General features: G+C 50.0%; 4 protein-coding genes across 10 annotated transcripts in view; 2 read left to right on the top strand and 2 right to left on the bottom strand.

The window, feature by feature from the left end:
- Positions 1–10819, top strand: part of RHBDF1 (rhomboid 5 homolog 1) — a 35963-nt gene extending 25144 nt beyond the window's left edge. For 4 of the 5 annotated variants that reach the window (XM_059861744.1, XM_059861746.1, XM_059861748.1 and 1 more), the window contains 11 exons: positions 2078–2329; positions 4183–4294; positions 5114–5188; positions 5745–5906; positions 6012–6112; positions 6771–6834; positions 7269–7363; positions 8275–8350; positions 8840–8940; positions 9205–9358; positions 10062–10819. In XM_059861744.1, the coding sequence (XP_059717727.1) occupies positions 2078–2329; positions 4183–4294; positions 5114–5188; positions 5745–5906; positions 6012–6112; positions 6771–6834; positions 7269–7363; positions 8275–8350; positions 8840–8940; positions 9205–9358; positions 10062–10481 (1612 nt within the window). In that variant the 3' untranslated portion in view covers positions 10482–10819. The other variant, XM_059861749.1, reaches the window with a different exon arrangement.
- A 119-nt stretch (positions 10820–10938) lies between these two features.
- SNRNP25 (small nuclear ribonucleoprotein U11/U12 subunit 25) lies at positions 10939–13721 on the bottom strand. 2 transcript variants are annotated; one of them, XM_059861751.1, is made up of 6 exons: positions 13591–13721; positions 13350–13440; positions 13170–13275; positions 13012–13086; positions 11954–12016; positions 10939–11135 (listed from the first exon to the last, which is right to left on the bottom strand). In XM_059861751.1, exons 1-5 carry the CDS (start codon positions 13642–13644, stop codon positions 11962–11964), a joined length of 381 nt encoding a protein of 126 aa, XP_059717734.1. In that variant the 5' UTR covers positions 13645–13721; the 3' UTR covers positions 10939–11135; positions 11954–11961. The 2 variants fall into 2 exon arrangements, with proteins under 2 accessions (XP_059717734.1, XP_059717733.1); XM_059861750.1 differs by having other exon boundaries at positions 13519–13652.
- On the top strand, positions 13657–14237 carry POLR3K (RNA polymerase III subunit K). The gene is made up of 3 exons (XM_059861752.1): positions 13657–13790; positions 13889–13976; positions 14047–14237. The coding sequence occupies exons 1-3, from the start codon at positions 13680–13682 to the stop codon at positions 14172–14174; spliced, it is 327 nt and encodes a 108-aa protein (XP_059717735.1). The 5' UTR covers positions 13657–13679; the 3' UTR covers positions 14175–14237.
- A 354-nt stretch (positions 14238–14591) lies between these two features.
- GTF3C1 (general transcription factor IIIC subunit 1) overlaps positions 14592–26478 on the bottom strand; it is a 40286-nt gene continuing 28399 nt past the window's right edge. For both annotated transcript variants that reach the window (XM_059861730.1, XM_059861731.1), the window contains 8 exons: positions 25789–25961; positions 23653–23937; positions 21460–21713; positions 19835–20121; positions 18674–19316; positions 17163–17202; positions 16308–16500; positions 14592–14968 (listed from right to left, as the gene is read on the bottom strand). In XM_059861730.1, the coding sequence (XP_059717713.1) occupies positions 14747–14968; positions 16308–16500; positions 17163–17202; positions 18674–19316; positions 19835–20121; positions 21460–21713; positions 23653–23937; positions 25789–25961 (2097 nt within the window). In that variant the 3' untranslated portion in view covers positions 14592–14746. The remainder of the gene's footprint in view (positions 14969–16307; positions 16501–17162; positions 17203–18673; positions 19317–19834; positions 20122–21459; positions 21714–23652; positions 23938–25788; positions 25962–26478) is intronic.

The following is a 26478-nucleotide window of genomic DNA, read 5'->3' on the forward strand; positions in this document are numbered from 1 at the left end:
CTGTGGGTGCTTGGTGCAGAGCTCAGAGCAGTGCAGTGATGGGTTTTCTTTAAATCCAGCTGAAGACCTCCTGCCCCAGCTACCCATGATGTGAAAGGTGACACTGAGGCCACTTCTGCAGTCACTCCTGACACTTCCAGCTTCATACTAATGTGTTTCAGAGATTGTATCATGCCTTGAGGAAGCAAAAGACACTTTACATCAATTGTGAGGATGCTGAGGGCCCAGCCTTTGGCTATGGAGAGCAAAAGGGAGAAGGCTGTTGCCATTGCCATAGTCACCAGTAACTGTTCTCATGCTCCAAGGAGCGGTGAAGCATTGCAGAGTATCAAGCTGGGCTGCATTCCTCACTTGAAATGAGAGAAAGGTGTGGCACCGATGCTGAGAGCCCTACAAATATGTGGGTGGTGCTGTACTGTGTGCCTGGATTTTTTCCACCTGAGTAACTGGTACTGAGTAATTGCTCTGTGTTGCTTCCGAGTCAGCTCACCCCAGCAGAGAGCTCTGCTGGGTGTGAACATGGAGCAGACAGGGAGGTCCTTGTTGTGGTTCTGCTGCTCTCAGCCTGTCTTGCTGTGCTGGCACTTTCCCTTCAAGTGTTTCCAAGAACTTCACTCAGTTTAACATAAGGGGAAGCACAAATGGTGGGAGTTTGTTGTCACTCCTCTGAGATGGTTTCAGTCTTCTTGGTTCCCTTTGAATCTCCTTAAATAGTTTTATTTATTGAGGTAAATACATTTTTTTCACCCTTCAGAGAGCTGTTATCAGAGTCACAGTTGGGTGTCCTTTCAGGTGGTGAGGTGTTTGTTTGGGCATGGGGAGATTTCCAGCACTGGAAACACTGAGAAGCAGCATGTCCACCCCACAGGAACCACTTGACCTCTTGGTCAAGAGCAGGCTGCAGTGGAACCTGCACCTTCTGCTGCAGAAGGACTTCCCAAGGGAAGTTCAATATTCAAATGGGATATTCAAATGCATCTTCTGCAAGGTGCAATGTGAAAAGAGCTGAAGTTTCCAGCAGTATTTTGGCTACAGAGGTTCAGATTCTCCCTTAAGCTCTTGCTTGCCTGTACTTCAGAGCTGTGATGATCTTTCCAGATACTCCAGTCATCTTTCAGAAGAAAGGTTGTTGTCTGTTTTCTCTCAGCACTTTTGACAAGCACTGTCTTTTGTGCAGAGTGGGGCATTTGGGAAGTACACTGGACTAGAGCAGGTGTCAGGAGCATGCCTCCTGCAGTGCCAGGCAATGAGGAGGGTGAAATGGGAAGGAGTTGGGTTTTTTTGGTCAGGTGTGAGAACTGCAGATATGACCTTCACACTGCTGTCTAAGAGCAAGGAAATAAAAATTTATTTGGATGTGATAGAGCCTTAAAAATTAGGTGTTATTCACCAGTAACCTGTGCAATGTTCATCAGATCTATTTTGACAGAAAAACCTTCTTTTAGCTCAGGGTACTTGGGATTTTTATTGAATTGTTGAATCCTGCTTTTTTTTTTATTCTGAAAAATGCGCACATTGGTACAAATAAAGGAGGACTGGAAGAGAGATTGGGAGAGGTAGCTGGTACAGCTTGCAGCCTGTGACAGTGCTGCTTTCTTGGTCTGGGAAGCTGCTTTGCTGCTTGGTCTGGGAAGCTGCTTGGATTCACTTTTGTCCAATTTGCCAGTCCAGTCACATTGAAGTGAGACATTGAAGTGACATTTAAAGATGGATATTTCCACTGCTGGACTAAACTCCACTTCCATTTCATAGCAGAGGGCAGAGTAAGAGGATTGAAGTAGGGGAGGAAGTAGACATGCCTGAGGCTGCAGAGGTGCCTGTTGCAGCCCAGCAGGCTGCAACTTTAAAGCCTCAAGAGCTCCTCAGTGGTGGGGCTTAGTTTGGCACAGCAGCCTTGTGCCACTCTCTGTGTATTTCCTTTCCTGGCTCTGTGTAACCTTTTGAAACACAGCTTCAGGGCACCTTGTCTGCCATCAGCTGCTGCCCAGCCCAGAGGGGGTGGCACAGACAGAGGCTCTGCTGCCACCAAAAGCCATGGAAAGGCTGGTCCCTATTTCTGTCCTGCTTTTGATTTCAGCCCCCTGGAGCGAGGCTGGAGGAAGCAGAAGGACGGGGGCCTGGCGCAGCCCAAGGTGCGCTTGCGGCAGGAGGTGGTGAGTGTGAGCCCGCAGAGGCGCGGCCAGCGCATTGCCGTGCCCGTCAGGAAGCTCTTTGCCAAGGAGAAGAGGCCCTACGGGCTGGGCATGGTGGGCAAGCTGACCAACAGGACCTACCGCAAGCGCATCGACAGCTACGTCAAACGGCAGATCGAGGACATGGATGATCACAGGTGAGAGCTGCGCTCACGAGGGCTCCCCATTGTGGAGGTACCTGTGGGAATGTTCCTCACTCGGGGTCACCAAGCGTGGGAATGTTCCTCACTCGGGGTCACCAAGCGTGGGAATGTTCCTCACTCGGGGTCACCAAGCGTGGGAACGTTCCTCACTCGGGGTCACCAAACGTGGGAACGTTCCTCACTCGGCGTCACCAAACGTGGGAACGTTCCTCACTCGGGGTCACCAAACGTGGGAACGTTCCTCACTTGGGATCACCAAACGTGGGAACATTCCTCACTCGGGGTCACCAAACGTGGTGGTGTTTGCAGGGGTCCCAGGACAAGGGAAGAGATGAGAATCTTGACTCCATGTTTCAGAAGGCTGATTTATTATTTTATGATCTATATTATATTAAAAGAAAATGATATGTTAAAGCTATACTAAAATAATAGAAGAAAGGATTTCATCAGAAGGCTAGCAAGGAAAGGAATGGAATGATAATAAAATCTTGTGACTGACCAGCGAGTCTGAGACAGCTGGACTGTGATTGGCCATTAATTAAAAACAACCACATGAGACCAATCAAAGATGTACCTGTTGCGTTCCACAGCAGCAGATAATTATTGTTTACATTTCACTTCTGAGGCCTCTCAGTTTCTCAGGAGAAAAAAATCCTAGCAAAAGGATTTTTCATAAAATATGTCTGTGACAGGTACCAGTCGTGGATTTTTGTAGGTCTGGATTGAAGGCACTTGAGACAGTAGTTCATGTTTGGACTCAAGTGTTTATTATTTCTTACCAGTAAAACAGTCTCAGTGCTGTGAGTTGGGTAGCTTTTCTTTAGAATGCACAAAATGGCCAACAATCTCTTGTTCCAAGGTCTTTAAGACTAAACTATCCAATTAAGAATTGACACCTGGATTATTTCCCCTTTTAACCCAATAACTGATCCCAAAGAGCCCCAATGTGGACTTTTCTGCCCAATCACAAAATGCCACCCAAACCCATAAAGAAGAAGAAAGAAAAAGCATGAAGAAGAAACCCAGGATGACACCCTGTGCCCTCCATCTTACTTCCATCCACAACACACTAAAAATCCCAAAACTTAAATTTCTCACCAAGCGATACACCTACACTACTCTCGATAATCTATTTCACACTTTAGTGAATTCTAGTCTATCTTGAAGTCTAAGAAACTTTCTCCATGAATAAAAGTCAAAGCCAGTGCTCCCCTGGAGGTCAAGACACCCCAGAGCAAACACAGAAATATTCCCAGTGCCCTGAGTTTCCACACCCATGAACTGCTGAGTCAGGGATTGCTGCTGGCCCTTGGGGACTCGGATCACTGGGTGCTGCTGAGTCCCCCCCATCTTTGTCCCTTGGGGTGCAGAGCCAGCTGCAGCTGACAGCAGCGTGTTTGTGTCCTCAGCCAGCAGTTTGGGACCTCACCCAGCTCCCCACGGTGTGTCTGTGTCTCTGCTGCCTGGAGGGACTGCAGGTCTCTGTGCCACCTCCACTGTCCTATGGTGAACAGCAGGGCTCAGCTATCCCTGCCTCTGGTCATTCCCAGAGTCATTATTTCAGAAACACAGCAGAGTTCAGCATTGGGCTTTGTGTTCCCGTGGATGTTTTCTTGGGAAAGGGTGGTTGTCCAAGGTGATGGGCAAGTCAGAGTAAACAGGTTCTGTCTTTGGCAAGACCTTAGGTCATTGCCTCTGCCCTGAGCACTCCTAGGTGATTCTGGCCATGTACCCCAGATTTTGGCAAGGTTTCTGGGGGAAAACAGCAGATTTTCCCTTCTTTCCTGTTAGCAGATGTAATATGCCTGTGTTTCTGCCTCTGATCCTTTCCCCTTCCCTCCATGCAGGCCTTTCTTCACTTACTGGGTCACCTTTGTGCACTCCCTCATCACCATCCTGGCTGTGTGCATCTACGGCATCGCCCCTGTGGGGTTCTCACAACATGAAACTGTTGATTCAGTAAGTGAATCCCCCTGACATGCCTGGAGTGTGATTGAGTTGAGCCCTCAGCTGTTGTGTCCCAGCATACTGGCTCCTTGCCTTCCTGGCTGGGTGCCTGCTGTCCTGCCTGGAGGGTCTCTGGGAGCCCCCACACCTCCTTTTGTCTCTCCTGCAGCCACAGTGCTCCTGATGTCAGATTTTATCTGGCACAAAGCACGGTGGCTGTGCTGGCAGCACTTCCAAACAGCTTGTTCCCCTCCTGGTGGAGACCAGAAGGATGATCAGGGTAGGGAAATGCTTCAAACCTGAGCTAAGTTTTTGCTACAGTTGCAGGATTTTCTTTCTGCCAGGAGCAAAACTGACTTGTCTGACTTTGGGAGCTGATTTGAGGCTGTTTGTAGCCTTCCCATACGCTGTTAAAGGTTTCTGGGGTACAGATATCTCTACAGCCATGTCCCTGCTCCATGCAGGAGATGTCTGGGGAGCTTCTCAGCTGCCTATCTGACAGCTTTCAGACCACCTGGGCCTGCACTGCCTGTGGGTGCTGCCTGTGCTGCTCAGCTCCGTGGAGCTTTGTGCAGGCTCAGGCCACTCCAAGGGCTCCAGGCCCTGGGATTTCTTGAGAGTTGATGCAGCCAGAGATAGACATTTTAAATGAGACCTTAACATGAAGGTGTCCACACCTCTATGGGGTTTACATGTGGTCCTGCAAAAAAACAGATGGAGAGAGTTGTGGGCTCTGTCATTGGCTGTGGGGATTCCTGTTCATCCTGGGGGCTGTTTTCACCAGTCCCTGGGGGCTGGAGCTCTCAGGGCTCTTGCTTTCTCTCCTTGTAGGTCTTGCGAAACAGAGGGGTTTATGAAAATGTCAAATATGTTCAGCAGGAAAACTTCTGGATCGGCCCCAGCTCAGTGAGTGCTGTTGGTGGGACTGTTAGTGGGTGGGACTGTGCTGCAGCTGTGCCACCCCATAGACCAGAGCCTTCTGCTGCATGGAGCTCAGGGATCTGCTGTCACTGTCAGGGAGCAGCAGTGCTCCCAGCCCCAACTACCCTGTAGAGTGGCATGCCTGGAGGTTGGGATGGACCTTTTCTTTCCTGCTTTGTACCCTGTTCCTACAAAGCTAAGCATGGAGTTAGAAAAAATGCAGGAGTTGCATGGTGTGTGCCAGCTTTCCTGATGCCATTCCCCTGGGAAACACAAAAATGAAGGGAAAACATCAAAAAATTTTCTTTCCCAGCCATAGTACTGGCCTTTCTGGGGCTATGGGCAGAGAAATCCCTGAGCTTTTGTTCTGGATGTCTCCAAAGCAAATATGGAGAATGTGCATGGTGTATGTTGGGCTTCATCATGCAGGACTTGTCCCTGGCCCTTGAGTCTGGATAGGGCTACCCCTAGCAGCTCCCCCAGCCTGCTCTGCCCAGGCAATCATTGCCTTGGCTGAGCTGAGTGTTTCCATCTCTGCCAGGAGGCCCTGATCCACCTGGGGGCCAAGTTCTCCCCGTGCATGAGGCAGGACCAGCAGGTGCACAGCTTCATCAGCGCCAAGCGGGAGAAGGAGAAGCACTCGGCGTGCTGCGTGCGCAACGACAAGTCAGGCTGCGTGCAGACCTCGGAGGAGGAGTGCTCAGTGAGTGCCATGGCCCTCCTCCTGCCAGCCCTGCAGCCTCAGGGCCACTTCTGCTGATGCTTCTTCCCCTGGGCTTCATGGTGACACCTCTCCTCTCTCCTGCAGTCCACGCTGGCTGTGTGGGTGAAGTGGCCCCATCACCCCAGCACCCCGATGCTGGCAGGGAACAAGAGGCAGTTTGGCTCTGTTTGTCATCAGGACCCCAGGTAGGTCCTGCTTGGCCCTGCTGCCATCCTCGGGGAGACAGGGCTGCTGTACAGTCAGTCCCAGGCCAGTGGATTGCTGGAAGAGGCAGCAGCAGCTCTGGAGGGGTGTGGGGCAGTGATGTCCCTACACTGCAGGGGAGGCTGATGCAGGGTGTGATCATATTTCTGCTCATCCCTGGTCTCTGTTGTGGGCTGCCCACCTGAACAGAGGCCTGTTGTGAGCTGAGGGTGCCTTCTTCAACCCTCAAACTGTCCTTACCTGCTCCCTGCACAATCCCCTGCTTGGGGGGGCAGCAGTCCCAAGCCTAGCACACCTCTATACAGGAGCCCAGCCAGCTGCTGGCTGCCCTGGCACAGTCACTGTGGGCTGATGTAGAACTGAAACCAGCTCAATTCCTGCCCTTGGGGTGTGTCCACCTGGAGGGGATCCAGTTTGTTGCTGGGCAGCTGTGTGCTCTCTGCCTTTGTGATCTCTGCTGGAAGGAGGCTGAGGCTTTGACCAGCATGACCTTGGCTGATCTGGTCTGGTGTGTCATTGTCACCACCCACGGACACAGGGAGCTGTGGAATGGCAGCCTGGGCACAGGCAGAGTGTGGAAATCCTACCTGGTGCTGGGGAAAGGTATTTCTCAGGCTGATCTGTGCTTTGTTGCTGCAGGGTGTGTGAGCAGCCAGCCTCGATGGAGCCCCACGAGTGGCCAGATGACATCACCAAGTGGCCGGTGAGCATGGCCAGAGGGACAGGGCCTGCATGGGCAGCTGCCGTGTGGCATTTGCATCCCACTGTGCAGAGCCTCAGCTGTGCTGCTGGGAGGGCAGGGCCTCTGGTGCAGCCTCTGCTGCTTGTCACAAACACCAGCTCAGGGCAGCTGTGCTGTGCCCAGCCAAGGCTCAAAGCCCTCCAGCAACAGAAGCTGTCCTGTGCCAGTTAAAGCCCTGGATCCTGTCAGGGTAACAGGGAGATGGAAACCAGCTCAGCCTCGGGCTGGAGAGGAGGTGTCAACTGATGCTCAAGCAGATGGAGTATCAGGCACCATCCTGCTGTCAGAGGGAGCTGTGTCTGGGATCTGGCTTCTTCCCAAGGGGCTGTTTTGATTTTACCCAGCCAGCAAGCAAAGCTGTGGCTGTCTGACTGTAGCCTGTTGTTGTTTTCCAGATCTGCACAAAAAACAGTGCTGGGAATTACACCAACCACCTCCACATGGACTGTGTGATTACAGGCCGGCCCTGCTGCATTGGGACCAAGGGAAGGTAGTGAGTTTTCCTGTATGGAGGGGCTGGGTGTTGGGGTGAGACACAGGGCCCTTTCAGGTTGTAGACACAGCCATTGCCCTCCTTGTCCTTTCCACACACAGCCCAGAGCCCTGCTGGGAAGGGGAGTTGGACAGAGCCATGACAGGACTCCCAGCTGGAGTAGGAGTCCGGGATGAGCAGGAGTTAACAGCCAGCCTGAGGCTGGCACAGCAGGGTATCTCATTCAACTGCTCCTGCAGTATGGAGGGATTTGGATACCAGTTTGGAGGGATTGGACCGTTCTGCTGGGGAGTCCTGCACTTTTCCTTAGGAATGGCCAGCTTGTTCCTGACAGGCTCCATTGTCCCCAGCCTGCAGTCCACTCAAAGGATGCCAGGAAATGGCCCACTCTGGGGTTGCAAAAGAGGAAAATGCTGTTTTTCTCATGTTATCCCTGAGCTTGATTACTAACCCAGTGCTTGGGCTTGGCTTTCCCTGCTAGGCAGAAAAAAGTGTGCTGCCCCAAGGAGTTTCTCTGTTCCTGAAGGTCATGACTAGGACACTCCTGACATAGCCCCCCCTTCCCCTCTGCCAGCTGCAGAGGCACAAGACTCCCCCAGTCTGAGACACAGCTTCCCCAGGCTCTGGTGGCTCTTCCCAGCTCTAAACAGCTGCTTTAGGATCTGCCTTGGAGCCATGGCATGCAGGTCTGTGGAGCTTTCCTGGAGGAGAGAAGCAGGAGTGTTGTGTGGAGAGGCACGGGGCTCAAATGGGACTGTGTTTGTGCCTTTGCTGTGACACTGCAGCATGTCAGGGGCAGCCAAAGGAATCAGTTCTCATGGATGGGATGGGAAAAGGAGAGTTGGTGGCCTGGGAGAGCACTGGAATGATCCGTTGTGCTTTCCATGTGTGATTTGTGCCTCCTGCAGGTGTGAAATTACCTCCAGGGAGTATTGTGAATTCATGCGGGGCTATTTCCATGAGGAGGCAACGCTCTGCTCTCAGGTAAGGGTGCACCTGGGGGGTTCTATGGCTGCCCTCCTCCCTCCAGGTGCCCACAGCAGCTTGGCTGGATCTAGGGTGGCAGTGCTGCAGATTAGGTGGGAGTCCTGTGCCCTGTCCCACCCTGAGCCTGGAGGAAGCTGCTGCTCCTGGCTGGAGTGGCAGAGGTGGCTGCATCTGTCCCCATTTGGGGGCCAGTTTGGGACTTGAGCTAGCAGCTGTGACAGGCCAGCACAGGACCACTGTGACAAGAGTGGGAGAAGGATCCACAGTCTGCTCTGTGGGCAAGCAGATGCCTCAGCTCTGGGTGCTGGGATGAAAAATGAGGGCTTAAAGCTGCCACAGGGAAGGGATGGGGTTGTGTAAATTTGTGTTGGAGACAAGGCCTGGTACTTGGTTCAAAGAGAAGTAGGAGGGGAGCCCTTCTTCCAGAGCTATCTGCAGTGTGCCCTGGACTTGGAGGACTCCTCTTCACACCCCCTTCTGTCCTAGGTGCACTGCATGGATGATGTCTGTGGGCTCCTTCCTTTCCTCAATCCAGAAGTCCCTGACCAGTTCTACCGCCTCTGGCTCTCACTTTTCCTCCACGCTGGGTAAGCAGAGGTGTAAAACTTCCACTATTGGGGTGGGGACACCCTCACCCTGGGGATTGCTGTGAGGGTTGTGGCTGTCCTTGTGGGGACACAGGGATCTGAGCTGTGCTCTCTGCCAAGGTTTGCCATCCTGTGTTTGTTGGGAGGGATTAGCAGCATGGGTAAGGCCAGAGCAGGAACTCTGAGCAAGGCTGGGGACACAACATGAGCACAGGGGTGACTTCAGTGGCTGCTGCTTCAGCTCCTGTACTCTGCACTTGGCAGGATCCTGCACTGTCTGGTTTCAGTCTGTTTCCAAATGACGATCCTGCGGGACCTAGAGAAGCTGGCAGGATGGCACCGCATCTCTATCATCTACCTGCTCAGTGGCATCACTGGGAACCTTGCCAGTGCAATATTTCTACCCTACAGAGCAGAGGTGGGTCTCCTGCAGCCCAGGGTCCTGGTAACTTGCCCTGAGCACAACCCTTCTCTACATGCCTGTGCCTCTGTGGCTGAGGCAGAGCCACCAGAGCTGGGCTCACCACTGCAGCCTTGGCACTTGTAGCTCAAAGATGGCAGCACACCATCATTTAACTGCTGAGCAGCACCATCCCCCAGGGCACCATGGGCTTTCCAAGTCACTGGCCTGGGCTGGCTGCAGGAAAAAGGCTGCTTCTCCTAACAGATGGGGGATTGTCCAACCACGGGGTGAGAGAGGCCCCAGGCAGGCTCAAAATCAAGTGTGGTGTCACACACTCCACCTGAGAGTTGCAGAGCAGAGCTCACTGTGCCCACAGGAGACTGCATGGCTGGACCTGCAGGAGCCTTCCAGCTCCTTGCATAAGGAAAACTACATGGTGGGTGGGGGGAGCCAGGAGACTGCCTTCAAGGGCTTCTCCCCTCTGGAAACTTGAACCAGATCTGCCCTCCCTAGTCTGTTCTGGCCTCACACCTTGATCCTAAATCCAACCAGGCCCCTTTACTGCTGGCATCCCATTACATGGATGAAGTTGCAGAGCCTCTTTGCCAAGAACCACTGAACAGGAGTTGAGTAAGAAGTAACTAATTCCTGGAGCTGGTTGCAGAGGCCAGGCAGGTGGCATGAGCCTGACATTATCTGTAATGCTCTTCTTCTGCAGGTTGGCCCTGCAGGATCCCAGTTTGGAATTCTGGCCTGTCTCTTTGTGGAGCTCTTCCAGAGTTGGCAAATCCTGGCACGCCCATGGAGGGCTTTCTTCAAGCTGCTGGCTGTGGTGCTCTTTCTTTTTGCCTTTGGCCTCCTGCCTTGGATCGATAATTTCGCTCACATTTCAGGATTTATCAGTGGTTTCTTCCTCTCCTTTGCCTTCCTGCCCTACATTAGCTTTGGGAAGTTTGATTTATATAGGAAACGATGCCAAATTATAATTTTCCAGCTCATCTTCATTGCACTCTTCTCAGGACTGGTGATTCTGTTCTATTTCTACCCCATCAAGTGCGAGTGGTGTGAGTTCCTCACTTGTATACCCTTCACAGACAAATTCTGCGAGAAATATGACCTGGATGCACAGCTCCACTGACAGCAAAGACTGGCTTCTCGAGCAGGCCCTGGAGATGGACTGTCTTTGCATTTGCTGTGCCAGTTCCATGGGAACAAAGCCTCTAATCCAATGACACTTCTAACCCTGCCCGTGGTTAATTTAAACTGTCTTCTTAGCACTTGGCAGGCATGGTTTGCCTTATCTCAGAAGACTCTGAAAAACAGAACGTTTGTGCCTTGTTCAATTGTATTGAACCTTTTCTGCTGCCATTATTTTTATTACACTAGTTTCAATACTACATTTTTAACCAGAGTTGTTTACTACTGCTAAGGTGGTGATTAAATGGTGAGGTAGCGTTTTAGCTACTGTGAATTGTTCTGAGTAGTCTGTGCCTACCTTTGTTACCTTATCTCACTCCTGCTGTTTCATGTACCCTGTGGAGCACCCAAACCAGCCAGATCCACATCTGCAGCTGGAAATAAGGGCCTGAGAAGCCTTAGAAAACTAGAGGGTCTCTTTAATCCCTGGAATCCACATACAGCTCAGAAGCAAACACCATAAACAGCAACTGTAAAAAACGTGAGAATATCCAGTCAATGGAGTTTGTTCCTCTTTGAAGTGTGACAGCCTTTTCCTCCAGGAAGATGCTGAATCCAGAGTCTGGTCTTGGTAGGGCTGGATTCTCTGCTCTCTCTGTTTTAAGAAAGAAAATATTTGTCAGTGACAATAATGACTGCATGCTGGGCTTTTTTCACCATGCTGCCATGATTGTCCAGGAGGGACTAGGCAGTGCCAGAGGTGACTGCTGGTCACAGGCACCCTGGAGCAGGTGGCTGTTGTTAGGGCACACATTTTGGATCTCAACAATATGGCAGTGTTCAAAGAAGAATAAAAGGTAACTGTGGTCAAAAAGGAACAGTTTTTAACCAGCTACCTGGAGCAGCAAAACAACACAAGGCTGTGGACAAACTGCTGTTAGCCCTGTTGTTCAGCCACTGTGACTGTTTCTAAAAGCATAATTTAAAACTTACTAAGCCTGAGAGTCTTGGCCACATCTTGTGTTTGTGTGCACAATTTTCTCAAAATAGCAGTATGAATACCAGAATTATGTCTGCATGAGTTAGAAATCCAGCCATGCTCCTGACAATGATTTCCAGACATTTAAAAAGCCTAAAAGAGGAAGGTCCTGGAAGCAATCAGAGCAGCAAAGGAACACTGTGCTTAGTGAGTATCAAGACAATGTAGAAGCAGGTTGAGAGTCTAAACATAGGGTCAGCTATTCCTGCTGCTGCTCTCAGTGTGTGTTACCTAAAGTGGCTGAATTATCATTCTCTGCCCCGAGAGGAGCACAAACAACACTACCAGGATCTGGAAACAGGCACCAGCCCTGTGCAGGCATTCAGAAATACTCTGCCAGCCAGCAGAGAGCAGCAGCATCAGCTCTGAGCCTCATCACCACGGCCTGGGGAAGACGAGGAGCTGGGAGCTCTCCGTGGACATTCAGGACTTACCCCACAGGTTACTTGCGAAGCTTCTTTATGAAGCTGACCTCGTCCCGGTTCCTGATGCCATACCTGAACATAGAGTTAGGCTGTTAAATGCCAGCTTCCCAGGAAAAACAGCTGTGAAACCCCAGGGTTTCATCTTTCCCAGGGACAGAGGGACTCCTACAATCCCATGCTGTGCTCTGCTAGAGGACACATTAAAATTCTTACTTGTGTATGTGGGATGTGCTGCCAGCACTGAAGGATCCACTGATCTACCTTTAACTGTAACAACCCCTTAAATGCAACATCTGTCGCCCAGACTCTCTCCTCCAAGGACAGCTTTGATTAGGGCTGTCTTGCTGAATTTTTAGTACTTCAGACCACCTTTTCTTGCTGGTCTGCAACAGGCTGGCAGACCCAGCACTGCAGGGAAGTGCCTTATCCCCCCTCGCCTCAAGAATGGGCAGGGAAACATGGGAGTCACCAGTCAGTATTGTTACCAGACTGTCTGAGCAGCTCCAAAGATCAACACCCATCCTTGGGTTTCCTCTTTGCTTGGCATTCCTCATAGAATCACAGAATGTTATGGGGTTGGAATGGACCTTACAGAGCATCCAGTCCCAACACCCTGCCATGGACAGGACACCTCTCACTGGTCCAGGTTCCTCAAAGCCTTATCTAACCTGGCTTTGGCCACTGCCAGGGCTGGGGCATCTACAACCTCCCTGGGCAACCTGTTCCAGTTCTGTTCCCTGCTATTTCCTATCCTACATTAGCATCTGTGCTGAGCTGAGTAACTGTAACCAATCTGCAGGAGTTCGGGAGGGATGTGGGGTGCTCTGAACTGGCTGAACCCAGCGCAGGATCGTGCTGGCTGAGGATGAAGAACCCCCCAAGGTCAGCCTGTCCTGCAGAGAGCCTCTGAGTCTCCTGTCCCACTTCTGTGGGCAGTGCTGTCCCACCTCCCAGCCAATGTCCAGCACAGGACTCCCGATCCAGGGCACAACCTCCCAGCTCAGCCCTGCCCCTGGGGATGCTGCGTGGGCTTCTCTCAGCCCCCCAGCGCTGACTCGGTTACTCACTCTCTCAGCGTCTTCCTGTCATCCGCCAGCTTCTCTCCATTGAACGTTAGGTGGTACGTCCTCCATATGTACTTCCTGCGGGAAAAACACTCAGGGGCAGCCGCGGAGCGGGACCGGGCTGGGATGTGCTCCCGAGCCGCCCGCCCGGCCCCGCTCACCAGCTGAGGTGCTGGACACCGCCCTGCCGAGCCTGCCTCAGCTGGATGTGCCGCCGCAGCGCCTTCTTCAAATCCAGCACCGAGGCGTTCTGCACCACCACCACGGCTGCGGGCCGGGGAGAGCCGGGTCAGACCAGCCGCGCCCCGGCCCCCGCCCGCCCCGCCCGGCCCCGCACGCACGCACGGTCTCGCCGTCCGCCTTGCACACCCGCACCGTCATGGCCTGCCCGTACTCCAGGGCCACCTGCGAGCCGATCTCCTCCGCCGTCACCTGCGGGCGAGTGACACGGCCGTGAGCCCAGCCCCGCCGGCCCGGCCCGGCCCGGCCCGGCCCCGCGCCCGGGCCCACCTGCGGGGGGAGGTCGCAGAGCAGCGGGTCCTGCACCAGCTGCGCCAGCGCTGCCTGGAACAGCTCCAGCACCTCGGCGTGCGCCAGCTCCTCCGCCGGCTCCTCCGCCGGCTCCTCGGCCGCCATCGCCGGAAGGGGCGGGCGGCGCGGCGGAACCGGCGATGCTGCTCTTCTGCCCGGCCTGCGGGAACGTGCTGGTGGCCGAGGAGGGGCCGCGCTGCCACCGCTTCGCCTGCACCACCTGTCCCTACGTGCGCAACGTCACGCGGAAGGTACCGGGGCGCGGGGGGGGGCGGGGGCGGCCCGGGGCGGGGGGCGCCGTGCCCGGGGCCCGGTGCCCGCTGAGCCGCTCCCGGTGCCGGTCCCGCAGGTGACGAGCAGGAAGTACCCGCGGCTGAAGGAGGTGGACGATGTGCTGGGCGGCGCCGCGGCCTGGGAGAACGTGGACTCCACGGCAGGTAGGGCCGGGCCGCGGGGCCGCGCGGGGCTCGCTGGGCCCTGCCGGCCCCTCACGGCGCTTTCCCGCAGAGCCGTGCCCCAAGTGCGAGCACCCCCGCGCCTACTTCATGCAGATCCAGACGCGCTCGGCCGACGAGCCCATGACCACCTTCTACAAGTGCTGCAACCCGCAGTGCGGGCACCGCTGGCGGGACTGAGGGGCGCGGGGAGCGGGATCGCAATTATTGCTGTTCCTGCAATAAACGCGGCACTGCGGGCAAGCAGGCGGCTCTGCGTGGTTGCTTTGGGCTTGGCAGGGAGGGGAAGGAGGCTCCAGCAGGGTGCTGTGCCCCTGCTGCGGCCCCGGGGCCCGTAATGCACACAGGGCAGGGGTGATAAAGTCACACCGTGCTGAAAACAGAGACAGGCCTGAAGGTAGCCGAGCTGAAGCACGGTGAGGAAACCCCAGCCCTGAGTACAGCACGGAAGTCAAAGCGGAGGTGAAGTGTTACCACTGTGGCCTTACAAAGAACCAAAAATGAAAACGCTGTCAGTTAAAGCAGGAACTACAAACTACACACTGCAACCAGTTCCTGATAAAAAGAGAATGTGCTTCAGGTAGGATCACGTATTACTTGTGTTTTAACATCAAGCTTTATTCTCAGTTTAAATACATTCAGAAGTAAAAATGATAAATAACTTAATAAAAACACGATGGAGCACAAATTGAAACATTTAATCTCCATGAACGCTCCCTCCCACAGGCTAAGCCAATTTCCTATGACCCCTTCTATCCAGGGATAATCTGTACCCATTTATTCCAATTCATGTCGCAGGGGAACACTCTCCCCAGCCTGAGAGTACAGTCTATCGTGGGCTCGTAGTAGATGGTTGGGCTTTCACTCAGTTTGGGATTCTGTAGTTGTTCTTCCACAACTGGCTGAGAAAAGAGTGACACGGGGGATGGCTTTTTCATGTAGAATCGTCTGATGCAACCAAGAGTTTCCAGACCCTGCAAAAAAATTCACATATTTTAATATGCTGTGAATGCTGCTCTAGCTACAGTGTTCTCAGAAATGTTGGACAATTTATACCAAAAGTGGCTTCACTTGAGCCCCCGAAGAGCACTTGGTTACTACATAAAGGTAAAAAAGATAAACAGCTTAACAAAACCATGCAAGCTCTGGCTGTAGCTGGATACGTCTAGTTACTGTCAAGCACAGTGACTGATACATGGTTACTGACACAGAAGGTGCTCAGCAAAGGATGTCAACATTTAGGACCAGTTACAAAAACTCTAAGGCTACTCTAGATGTCAATCCCAGACTTCTGTGCCAGTCCTTGTAATGGTTAATAGGTGTATGACAAGCTCTCTCTGTGGTTTTCAAACCAGGTTTTAGTGAATTTATTGGTGCAGAAGTTAGATTGAGGTTCCCCACTCTGTAAAATGCAGAGGTAATTGCTTGATTTTGTGGGTTTGAATTCACATTGCCCAGGAATTCATACTGGAACACCCAGAACAGGACTGGCAACACTCCTAGCTGCCACTATCACCACAGGGTACAAGCCCTGGGGAAGAAGTGGCACATGGACACTGGAAAATGGATTTCCAATTAGCAGGAAGTCATGCTTTTGGGAAGGCCTGCAGGATTACTGCTCTGCTTCAGATTCTGAATATTTTTAGGAAAAATATAGAAATCAAAGTTCCATTTCTAAAGTGGTGGGAACTGAATGTCAAGATGTGGGAATAAAATGATGAGAAATTCAAAATTTTCTTGCCATCTTTTTGTTTGACAATTAAGGACCTGTAGGCAGGTCAGAAGGTCTGATTTACACTTTGTCTAGCACAGACACATGTCAGTTTGATTCTCATGGCAGATTACCCATCTAGAAGGCACATAAGAAAAAAAAATTAGGAATACTTGGATTATCTGTGGTGACTGGGAACTGGAACCAGAGGATCTTTAAGGTGGTTGAGATCAACACCTGTCCCTGGGTTTCCTCTTTGCTTGGCATTCTTCATAGGATCATAGAATGTTACTGGGTTGGAATGGACCTTATAGTCCCAACATTCCTTCCAACCCAAACTACTCCATGATCCTCTGATTACCACTGCATTATAGTCAATGTCATGCACTCTTCAGCAACTACCTGGACTTCCACCTCCCTGTAGATCCATTTCAGAAGCAACTTCAGAGTGTGAAATCAGCGCCAGCACGGCTAAACCAGGCTTTCCCTCCCTCCCTCCCTGCGAGCAGCAGCTCGCTCTGGCTGTGGCTCACTGACCCCAGAGGGAGCACTGGGGGTGTTTTCCCCGTGGCCTGGGCTGGCAGTGCTGCTGCTGGCTGTACCTGCAGGATCTCCAGCACGGCCACGGGCTGCAGCACGCCGCTGTAGTGCTGCAGCAGCGCCGCCTGCGGCACGCCCGGCTTGCTCATCACGTGGTAGAGCACGGCCTCCATCATCCCCTTGCACACCGGCTTGTTCAGCTTCCCATCCACGATCCTCCACGGCCTCCCGATGAAGGAAACGCTCTCACAGGCCCTGCCAAAGACAGGAAAAACTCGGCTCTCAGCAATTCTCTGAGATGGATTTCTCACCGTTGTAATTTCTGCCTAATAGAGGTTCTCACTGCACCTGTTTTAACACAAGGGTAAATCCTGTGGCTGCTCTGAGCAAGGGCTGCTGCTGCTCTACCAAATCTGCATTTTTCACCCCTTTCAGCACCATTACAAACCCAGCAGCTGCCCTGGGTCTTGATAAGCAGGGAAGCTTTGTTTGGTATAAGCTCCAATATCCTCCAAAATTATCCAAGACCTGCACCACGCAGCAACAGTGCTCTGATGGGAAGCAAATCCCTCATTTCTAGCATTGTGGTGTCCAAAAGACAGTCCCTGCATGGAAATTCACATTTCTAATACTGCAGTTCCTGGGCACCTGGGAGCTGGTACTGGGCTTATTTGTGCAGTAAAATCAGTTTTGGTCCTCTGATATTTGGAACTTGTTGGTTTTTGGGTAAAAATATCTATCAGAGACATTTTTTTCAGCATGCACAGGAGCACAAGGAACATTAACAGGAACAATGGAGTGGGGTTTTTCCATCACTGCTCATTAGAGCATAAAACTGAGGTTTCCAAACCACTGCTCCCAGTACTCTTTTGGCAGTGCCAAGTGTTTGGTATTCTGCAGACATCTCTCTTACTCACCGGTCCCTGGCTGCCTGGGAGACATCTGTCATGGAGCTTCCTGGAAAGAAAAGCACACATATTTTCTAATTAACTCCAATTCCTTATCTAATGGAAGGAGAGTTAAAGGTGGCCAAGCTGTGAAGTGTGCAAGGGCTTGCTAGGAAACCACAGCAGCAAACTACTCCATGTGCTGCTCTCAGTTTTGGGGAGCTCTGAGCTGCCCCTCTGCCCTGCCTGCAGCACACTCTTCCCACACCTCCTCCCACAGCCACATCTCTTTACTCAACCCCACCTTCTGTGGTTCCTTTCCCCACTCCCAGCAGGTTTTATCCCTAGAAGTCTGATGCTATGGCTGAACCATGGTGATTGTATGGGCTGAAAGAACTGAGGTGCAGAGAGAGCTGTGCAGGGTCTCAGCCTGGAGCTCTCCCAGGGTAACCTAAAGCTCCTGGAAATCAGAGGGATGTAGGGCAGAGCTCCAAGGAGCTGGAGATGTGAATGCAAACTGAGGATTCCAGCAGGTCTCACTTTCAAAGCAAAGGCTATCTCTGCAACTTCCATTACATTATGTCATGGGTTTTAATTAGACAATTACTTAATGAGATATTCCTACCACACCCAGAGGGTAACAGCTTTGGCTTAAGCACATGTAAACATTCACTGGCCAGTGAAGACTCCGTGTCTGATAACAGAACTCCTGTTTTCCCTCCTATGCTACAAACAAGTCAAGGATGTTAATCCAGGGAAGTACTTCAGTAGTTTAATTTAAGAACTGCTGAGGTCTCTGCTGTTTAGACAACCCTGAGTGTATTTCCTGCAGGAAGGCTCCAGTGAAACAATCCCAAGCTGTGGGATGTTAGGGATCACCCTCTGGACCTGGGTACTGGCAAGGCTTGGCAAGGTACCACAGGAGCAGTGAGCCTGTGGTTCAGTCTGAGATTAGAGCTCATAAAAACCAAACCAAAATGAAATCCCCCCCCAAACTACTAAATGTAAAGCTTGGCAGAAAGTACTAGCTATTAGAAAACTGGCAGTAAAAAGGAAAGGAAAATGAAGTCCAATTGGGTTACAAATGAGGCTGTTAAATCTCACTGGCATGTGCTGCTTCCTGGTGAATGGTTTAATGAGTTTAGGACTTTCAGCCACGGACATTCCAGCTAAATGCACACCAGCAGTGCTGTGCTTTCTAGGCTTAGAGAGGCCTGACCTTTGGACTGAAGCCAGAGATGAGAAACTTCAGATCCAAATTATTCTGGAAAAATTTAAAACATGGAAACAAGTTTCTAAGGAAAACATACTTCTGGACTAGTCATTCCAACAAAAGGCTTATGAGGATTATGAGATGTATTTGAAAACTTGGGAGACCTTCCAGATGAATTAGTGTTATGCCAATTTATCTGTGAGAGAAGAATCTCTCTGGTACAGCTGCATAAAGAATCTAGGATTCGCTTTTAAAGTGGAGCTACTGGTTTGGGATCAACTGCTGATGAGCTGGTTTGTATTTCAGGGATGCAAAGGACTCTCCATACCTTTAGAGGCTCCTGGGTTCTCCTGGAAGCAGGAAAGATCATCATCCTGCTCACTGGCTGATTGTTCAGGGACAGGGATCTGCTTGCTGTGCTCAGTGCTCAGCTCATTGTTCTCTACTTCGGGTTCTTTGTCCTCAGAATGAGATTTATCTTGTTCCTTGTAAATGTCCACATCCCCAGCCCCTGGAGCAGGCTCTGGGAGTTCAGCTGGGGGCTCCAGGGAGCCTCCTCTTGGAGCTTCTTCACCCCCAGTAACAGCTTCCTCCCCTGAGGCAGGCTCAGAAACAGCTGCATCCAAGTTCCTGCCATCTGCACGTGCCAGAGCACCCTGGCAGAGGTGACTGTCACCCTGAAGGACTTCAGTCTTACATCTCTTCCTCGGGGGCTCATCATCACTGGCACACTGTGTGTCTTTCCCCAGCTGCTGCTCCTCTCCCAGACACTCCTGTCCCTTCCCTGGCTCCGAGGGCAGCTGTTCCTGTGGCACATCTGGGAGAGCAGGCTCTGCCCCTGGCTGCTCAGCATCCTCTGCTTTGTTCTTCAGGCACACTGAGCGCAGCAGCCAGGGCTTGGCAAACACTACTGCCACCAGCCTGACAGTGTGGCCTCCTACTTCTAAAACCTGCTGCATTTCAATGAGGTCCTGTAAAAACCAAACAAAAAACCACACAACAAAATATCTCAGGAGCTTTCACTGAAAAATGTCACTTTAACCCAGTGTCATGGAATTGCCATGATTTAACAGGCAGAAAGGGAGGAGCAAAGTTTAGTAAAATATTCAATTTTGCCTCCAGCTGCACTGAAGTTGAAAAGATGTTTTACCCCTAAAGCTTCCTGAAATTACAGCATGAGATGTTTTTCTTCAGCTTACAGTTAAAAATATAACTGGGAACAAGTACTTTGCTTCCAAAGGTTGATGTTAGCACCTCCAGGTTTCTGAAACAGCTCATTCCTATCTTTGGTTAAGAGCTGCTCTAATTTTTGGCCTTCCTAACTTTGAGGCAAGATTGCTCTCAGGTGTGGTGTGTTTCTTCTGCCTAACATAAATAACTCTGTTTTTAATTTATAGTTGCTTCCAACTGCCTGGAAGCTCGTCCTGTTCAAGGGGAATACTAAGCATGCAAACAATAATGTATGGAAAGCAGCTGGCTGTAAACCCACCTGGATGTACTGCTCCAAGCTCCTGCTGCGTTCAGCTTCCACCTGTTCATAGCTGCAGAAACGTTTGCTGAGCTCAGCTTTGCAAATCCCAAAGTGGGAAGTGGCCTCTATGGCCTTCCTGATCTCCAGAGCAGCTGCCACATCCCCAGGGCTGTACCCATAACGCTCCGTACACTCGTGGAGAAACTTATTCACATCATAGTTTTCTTCCTGGATTTTTATCAGCCTGGTGAAAGTTTCAGGGAGGCAGGAGATGCCCACAGCCATGTGATCCAGCAGGGAAGGAACTGCAAAGCAAATAAACCATGGGAGTTTAAGCTGTGAAGCAGCAGTTACTGTGCAACATGCTACAGGAAGACAAACAGATTAGAGGTGTTCTAGACCAACTAAAACAAGCTTAGCTTTCCTATTCATTGCTGCAGTTCCCTTTTTTCTTTCTGCCTTGCATATCTGTCTGAAAAGACCTGTAAAGAGGAGCAAACTGGTTTACGAGGGCTCACCCTGCCAGCAAAACGAATTATGGCTGGAAGGCAGTGTTCTCTCTAACACTGGGTCAGCTCAGCTCTGAGTTAATGAGGGAATCCTCTCCTTTTTTTCTTGAAGAAGGTCAACTGAAAATTCTAGGGCAAGGAGATGCTGTAGAGGACACTTGTAATCAAAAAATCCACAGCAGAAAGCTGTTGGCCAGATCTGGATTGAAGTACCATTTGACAATGCCTCAGACAGTCAGTTCAACAAAGCATCTCTGTGTTCAGTGACAGGTCCAGCACTGCCCCAGAGCGACCCTCCTGTACAGACTATCCACAACTGAAGCCATGGAACCCCTATCCCAGTCCTGGCTGATGAGGGGGCAGCTCTGGCACTGCTCTTCCTGCTCCCTTCCCTTTCACCTGCAGGCTGCTCCACATTTGCCTCTGGAACTTTTGGAGCCAGGAAAAATGGGCTCAGCTGTAATGAGCAGTCAGCTCAGCACAGCTGGAGGGCAGAGACAGGAGAAAGAATTTCTGTTTTACCTCTGTCACAGCAGCCATGGAAATGGGCAGGGGCAGTGCTAGATGATTTCAGCTGCAGAGCTCAAGGCTCTGGATACATTTGCATTACAGCTGAAAACAAAATGCTCTCCCAGAAGGGGCAGTACTGATGAACTGCAGACAGTCAAGCTCTAGATATTACAAAAATGTTTAAATTACTGACCTAAGAGGCCAAACATTGGACACCACCACTTCAGGCACTTGCATGACACAAGTTAAATGAGAATTTCCATTCAAGGAGCTACGAGAGATTTTGTTTTCTCTTTACAGAAGAGAAAGCCTGGCTGTTACATCATATGGTATTTTAAGCTGTTGTAGGGACTGAAACACCTCCTGGAGAAGGTAACAGATTAGAGGAAAGATTGCAGTAATAGTTTAACACAACATGAAATAGAGGCAAGGCCTTGTTACCAACAAAAGCCTAAGTCAGCCATCTGTTTTACGTCAGGAGAGAAAGCCTTACAGACTTGATGTGTAATGAAAACAGAATGTTCCTGTCAGGGGCCTTTGTTTAAATCAATTCCTCAGCAGGTGAGCCCACCATCTCTCCTGCTCCAAGCCACTTGTGTGCACTTTAGGCCAAACAGAACTAACCTGGAGAGCTGAGCCTTCCTGGGATGGGGGTACATCTGAGCCTGACCTTCACCTGGCAGGAGTTGACCACGATGTTGTCACTGGGGCTCAGGTTGCGAGTGCTGACGATGCCAGGGCAGTAGTAGCCTCTCATCAGTAAATAATTGGTGTGCGAGGCCTGGCGAGGCTTCACTTCGATCCTGCGTTTGCCTCCAGAGCTCTCATCCAAGTCATCATCCTCATCATCCTCATCCTCCAGTCCTTCTTTTCCCAAGCTGCAGCAAACACAGGAGGTTGGATTTGTTTGTTGGGTTTTTCCCAAAAGAAGGAAGTGACTGATGACACTGAACAGAGCCAGGACACGGCGCTCCTGTGCTCTGGGCAGCTGGGGCAGTGTCCACACCAGGCTGATTGAGAGCACTGAGAATAAGAACTACACAAAAGGAAATACACTAAAGGTCCCTGGGAAAGGAAACTCTCTTTTTTTTGCAAAATGTGTTGAAATTAACCCAAAATATCATAGCTTCCAGTGCTGAGGCTCTTTGGTTCAGCAGGTGCTACATCTTGAGGGAACATCTGTTAGACACTGAGAGCACAAAGGATGCTGCAGGATGGAGCAGACTGTTTATTTTTCAGGGTGAAAAAGAAGAGAGAGAGTTATATATTTCAGTTACTTTAAAAAATAATAATTAAAAAAACACCAAAAACCAAACTGCAGACATCCTCCAAGTAAAGAAAAGAATAGCAGTAGCATCCAGGATGGATTTCCCAGAAACAAACTTAGTCAAACCAACACTATTTATTCCAGGACATCACAAGAGCCACTATGGATAAAGCTGAAGGCTCTGAACAACCTGATCTAACTCTGAAGTTGCCTCTGTTTCAAGCAGATTATGCCAGGGACAATGAAAGGATCCTTCCAACCTTTTCTAACATGAATTAGAACTTAAGTACCTTCTTTTAAAACATATTTAAAATTGAAAGGGAGCACATCACTTAGAAAAAACAGTGAGTGCACTACTCAAGATGCCCCTAACTCAGCAATGGGACCAGGCCAGGGCTCAGTGTATTTTTGTTAATGACCTGGCTGATAAAGCAGCTACTTCAGCTTGCACAGGATCACCCAACTGCAAGTATAAGAGAAGCTGGGATTTGCATTCAGAACATCTCCAGCACACTGGAGAGCCAGCCTGGAAAAGAGCAGGGAGCAATTCCCTATGACATATGCATGTTATTTATATTACAGTACTCTGCATCTGTCCCTCCACTGAGAGGGAACAATTCAACAGATAAATGAAAAGAAGCTTGTTAGGTGAGTCACAGTGCATGGACCACCGCGCTGGGGGGGGTTGGCTCCTTTTATTTGGCAAGGCCATGGTCCTTCAGAATCTTGGGATGCATTAGCAGGTGCTTCACCTGTATAACAGGAGGGAATTGGCACAGAGCTGCCAGCAGGAGCATGGCTTTTGTTTTTTGACATCACAATTCAGTGCGGAACAAAATAATGAGAAAGACAGAGAACTGGTTAACATAAATGAAGTGAAGGAGCTGAAGCTGCTCATTTTAAATAACAGTATGGTATGGGAGAGGGACCACAAAAACAATCCTCAAGTAGGTATTAAGCTGCTCTAAAGAGAAGGAGAACAAAGTATTTTCAATGTGTACTCACAATAGGAAGCAGCAGGTCAAATTACTATGAGATTTGAGTTGCACTTTTAAGAAAGCACATAATGGCTGTGAGGAAAAGGGCTCACAGACTCCCACTGCCTGGGGACAGTTTCAGTTCATGCCATTACTACAGGCTTACAGGAAAATTAAATCCAAGAGGAGACACTGCACAGAAGCACTGCTGTGGTGAGAGGTTCCACTGATAAAGCTGAAACCTTGTTACCAACCCTCTCAGTCTGTGACATGCCAAGGCACAATGCTGATGAAATCTGTAGCACCCAGTGCTCTCCTTTCCATGTCAGCTCTGATGGCACTGAAGTGTCAAGCAATTGAAATGTCACATGTGAAGGCAAACGCAGCCCAGGGCTATCATGACAGACCCTGACTTAAGTGCCATTAAGTCTTCAGAGCAGCTCCTCAGAAATAAAAATCTAAACAATAGCACAGTAAAAATGCCACAGTGCACTGCATGAAATGCCAGTTCCTGTCTAATTTCATCCAAGTTATCCCCAAACTGCATTCTCTAATAGAAATAACAGCATTTACCTTTTTATCACTTCATTTTCCACCATGGAGCTGTCCACTACAATGATCTGCTCTGGGATTCTCACATTCACAGCCACCAGTCCCAGGGAGAACAGGGAGAGCATGGCCACACACTGGCCACCAGGGCCATCCATGGGAAATGCCACCATGCCTTCTGATGATGCATTTTCTTCATCTTTAAATGAGAAATTGTGTGGCTGGTCTGATTTTTCAGCATCCTTGAGCTTCTCCAGGAACTGGAAGGACTCTGTACAAATGGTACTGGGGAAGCGCCAGGTAAAAACTCTGCACAAAACCACAAAGAAGCACAAATCCTTCAAAACCTGCTCTGAGTTTTACAATTATGGTGGCACAGAGGAGCCAAACAGTTGAAGTTTCATTCTAGAGCTGGTGACCAAGCACACTCCACACCTGCTTTCACAGTCCTTTTACTATTTCCAGCACATTAGGTGTTTATGCACTGTGTAAAGGTCAGGTAGCATACAGCAAATAAAAAGCAAAGCTATCATCTTCTGCCTCACAGGAGTGCTAAAGGAATCTTCCCACCACATCTACAACTGTGCTGCTGCATCTCCTCCCCTCTCCATGTGTCTCTGAGGTCCTGCCCAGCACCCTTGGCTCTATTCCCTCACTGCCCTCCCCATGTAAGGACTGACTGACGTGGTGTCAGCTTCACCTCCACCCTCCTCTGCACCCTCAGCTGAAGGTTCCTTGCTCTGGACACTTCTCCAGTGCTGTCACCTCTAAGAGCTTAAATGAGAGATGTGGGACTCCAGGGGCTCTCCAAAATGCAGTTTATTTATTTATAACCCAAGATGTTACAGCAGTCCAGGGTCGTGGGGGACAGAGCCTGTGCCTACAGCTGTCAGCTCCAGCATCTTAACACAGTAGAACCAATCTATACCTTAACTTTTACCTATAGCCTATCATAACTACTATAATTACCATATTCATGTTACCATTCTCCAATCACTAAAAGTCAGTACATTACACTTTAAGCTAGAAGTTGTTTTTCAGTTTTCTTACAGTAGAAATTTCTAAGACTTTTTTTCTACTTGCAACATTTGCTGCCTTGTTTGCCTGTGCTCTCTTTCTGCTTGGTAAAAACATCTTCTTGTTTGGGGAGGGTTTATCCTTTGCTCCTAGCCATAAAAACCCCTTCTAACTAACACACCCTTTGCCTCTTTGGTTATCCAGTAAGACTGGCTCAGCAATTCTTTTCTTCTACATCAAAACTTGCTTTTGTTTCTACTCCTGTTACAGACATATTTTATGAAAAATCCTTTTGACAGGATTTTTTCTCCTGAAAAGCTGAGAGGCCTCAGAGGAAAAGAAAAACAGTAATTATCTGCTGCTGTGGGATGCAACAGGTGCATCTTTGATTGGTCCATGTGAGTTGTTTCTACTTGATGACCAGTCCCAGTCCAGCTATGTCAGACTGTCTGGTCAGTCACAAGATTTTATTATCATTCCATTTCTTTCCTTGCTAGCCTTCTGATGAAATCCTTTCTTCTATTCTTTTAGTATAGTTTTAGTTTATCATTTTCTTTTAATATAATATATATCATAAAATAATAAATCAGCCTTCTGTAACACTGAGTCAAGATTCTCATCTCTTCCCTTGCCCTGGGACCCCTGCAAACACCACCACATATTTCTTCTTCAGATTCTACATCAAAAAAATCTTTCTGCTAAGCATACATCTCTGTGAAACTTTCTTGTCAAACTTTCATCCTTCCCAACAGTCACCTCCACACCACACTTGGCTAGATCTTTTCCTTTGCTCCAAGCCCAGCAGTGTAGGGGGATAGAGTATAAGAAAATAAAGATAGTATAGAAAGCAATCTTACCCCTAAGGAGTTACAGCTGGGCCAATTATCAAAGATTAGGAACAGGCCTGGCTTTAACAGGCCACAGCTGTAAGCAATGAGAAGAAGAGTGCTACAGAAGAGTGGGGTGGCTGGTTGGGAAGGGAACTGGAGTCAGTTGGCTGCTGTGTGAAGAGGAAAGAGTCAGTGCTCTGAGGAGCTGCCCACCAGAAACACCAAGAAGGTGTGAAACCTTTGTGATAGGGAGACAGCAGTGTGGAACCCCTGTGATAGGATGACAGCACAGCAGTGTGCCCCTGGCACCCACCTGTAGTAGCTCTGGGACAGCTGGTAGGACATGGGCACGAAGGGCAGCGCGCGGCTCTTCTTGGGCCCCAGCGTGTGGCTGACCCTGCGGCGGTTGACCAGACTCCTCCTCTGGCACTCCAGGAAAGCCTTCACCAGGATGTCATCCCGGTACTCCTGGTACAGCCTGAACGTCTGCAACACACCAGGGACAGCTCTGCACCCCCTGCTCCAGCCACACACACTCAAGGGTGGGAGGACACAAGCCAGGATGAAAATCATCCATAAAAATTCACTTTACTGCTCTGTTCCTCCTATGGCCTTCCAGACTTGCCATGGGACATGCCAATTGAATTAAGTAAATACTACAGAACACTTGATACTCAAATGGGATTAGGCTCCCACTGGAATTATAGATGTGAAAAATGCTCCTCTGCCACAGATTTTGGTAAATTCTTCCCCTTGTTTCAGCAGGAACACTTGGTTCTGAGAGCTTGACTATCCAGGTTCCACTCTTGCTTATGAGCTGTTAAACTCCCTTTGAACCTTGACCTTACTTAAGCACTTGACTGATTGATAATCTCTTTTTGTAGTCCCCAACACTGAAGGAGAGACCCCCAACACCAGTGCCAGCTGGGTATTAGAATTGTTTTTGTGATATTTCCTCCAGAACATTCCAGATGCTTATGGGGACACTAAAGCATGGTACAGA

Source organism: Haemorhous mexicanus, chromosome 17, assembly GCF_027477595.1.
Source record: "Haemorhous mexicanus isolate bHaeMex1 chromosome 17, bHaeMex1.pri, whole genome shotgun sequence".
In the NCBI taxonomy this organism is placed as follows: Eukaryota; Metazoa; Chordata; class Aves; order Passeriformes; family Fringillidae; genus Haemorhous; species Haemorhous mexicanus.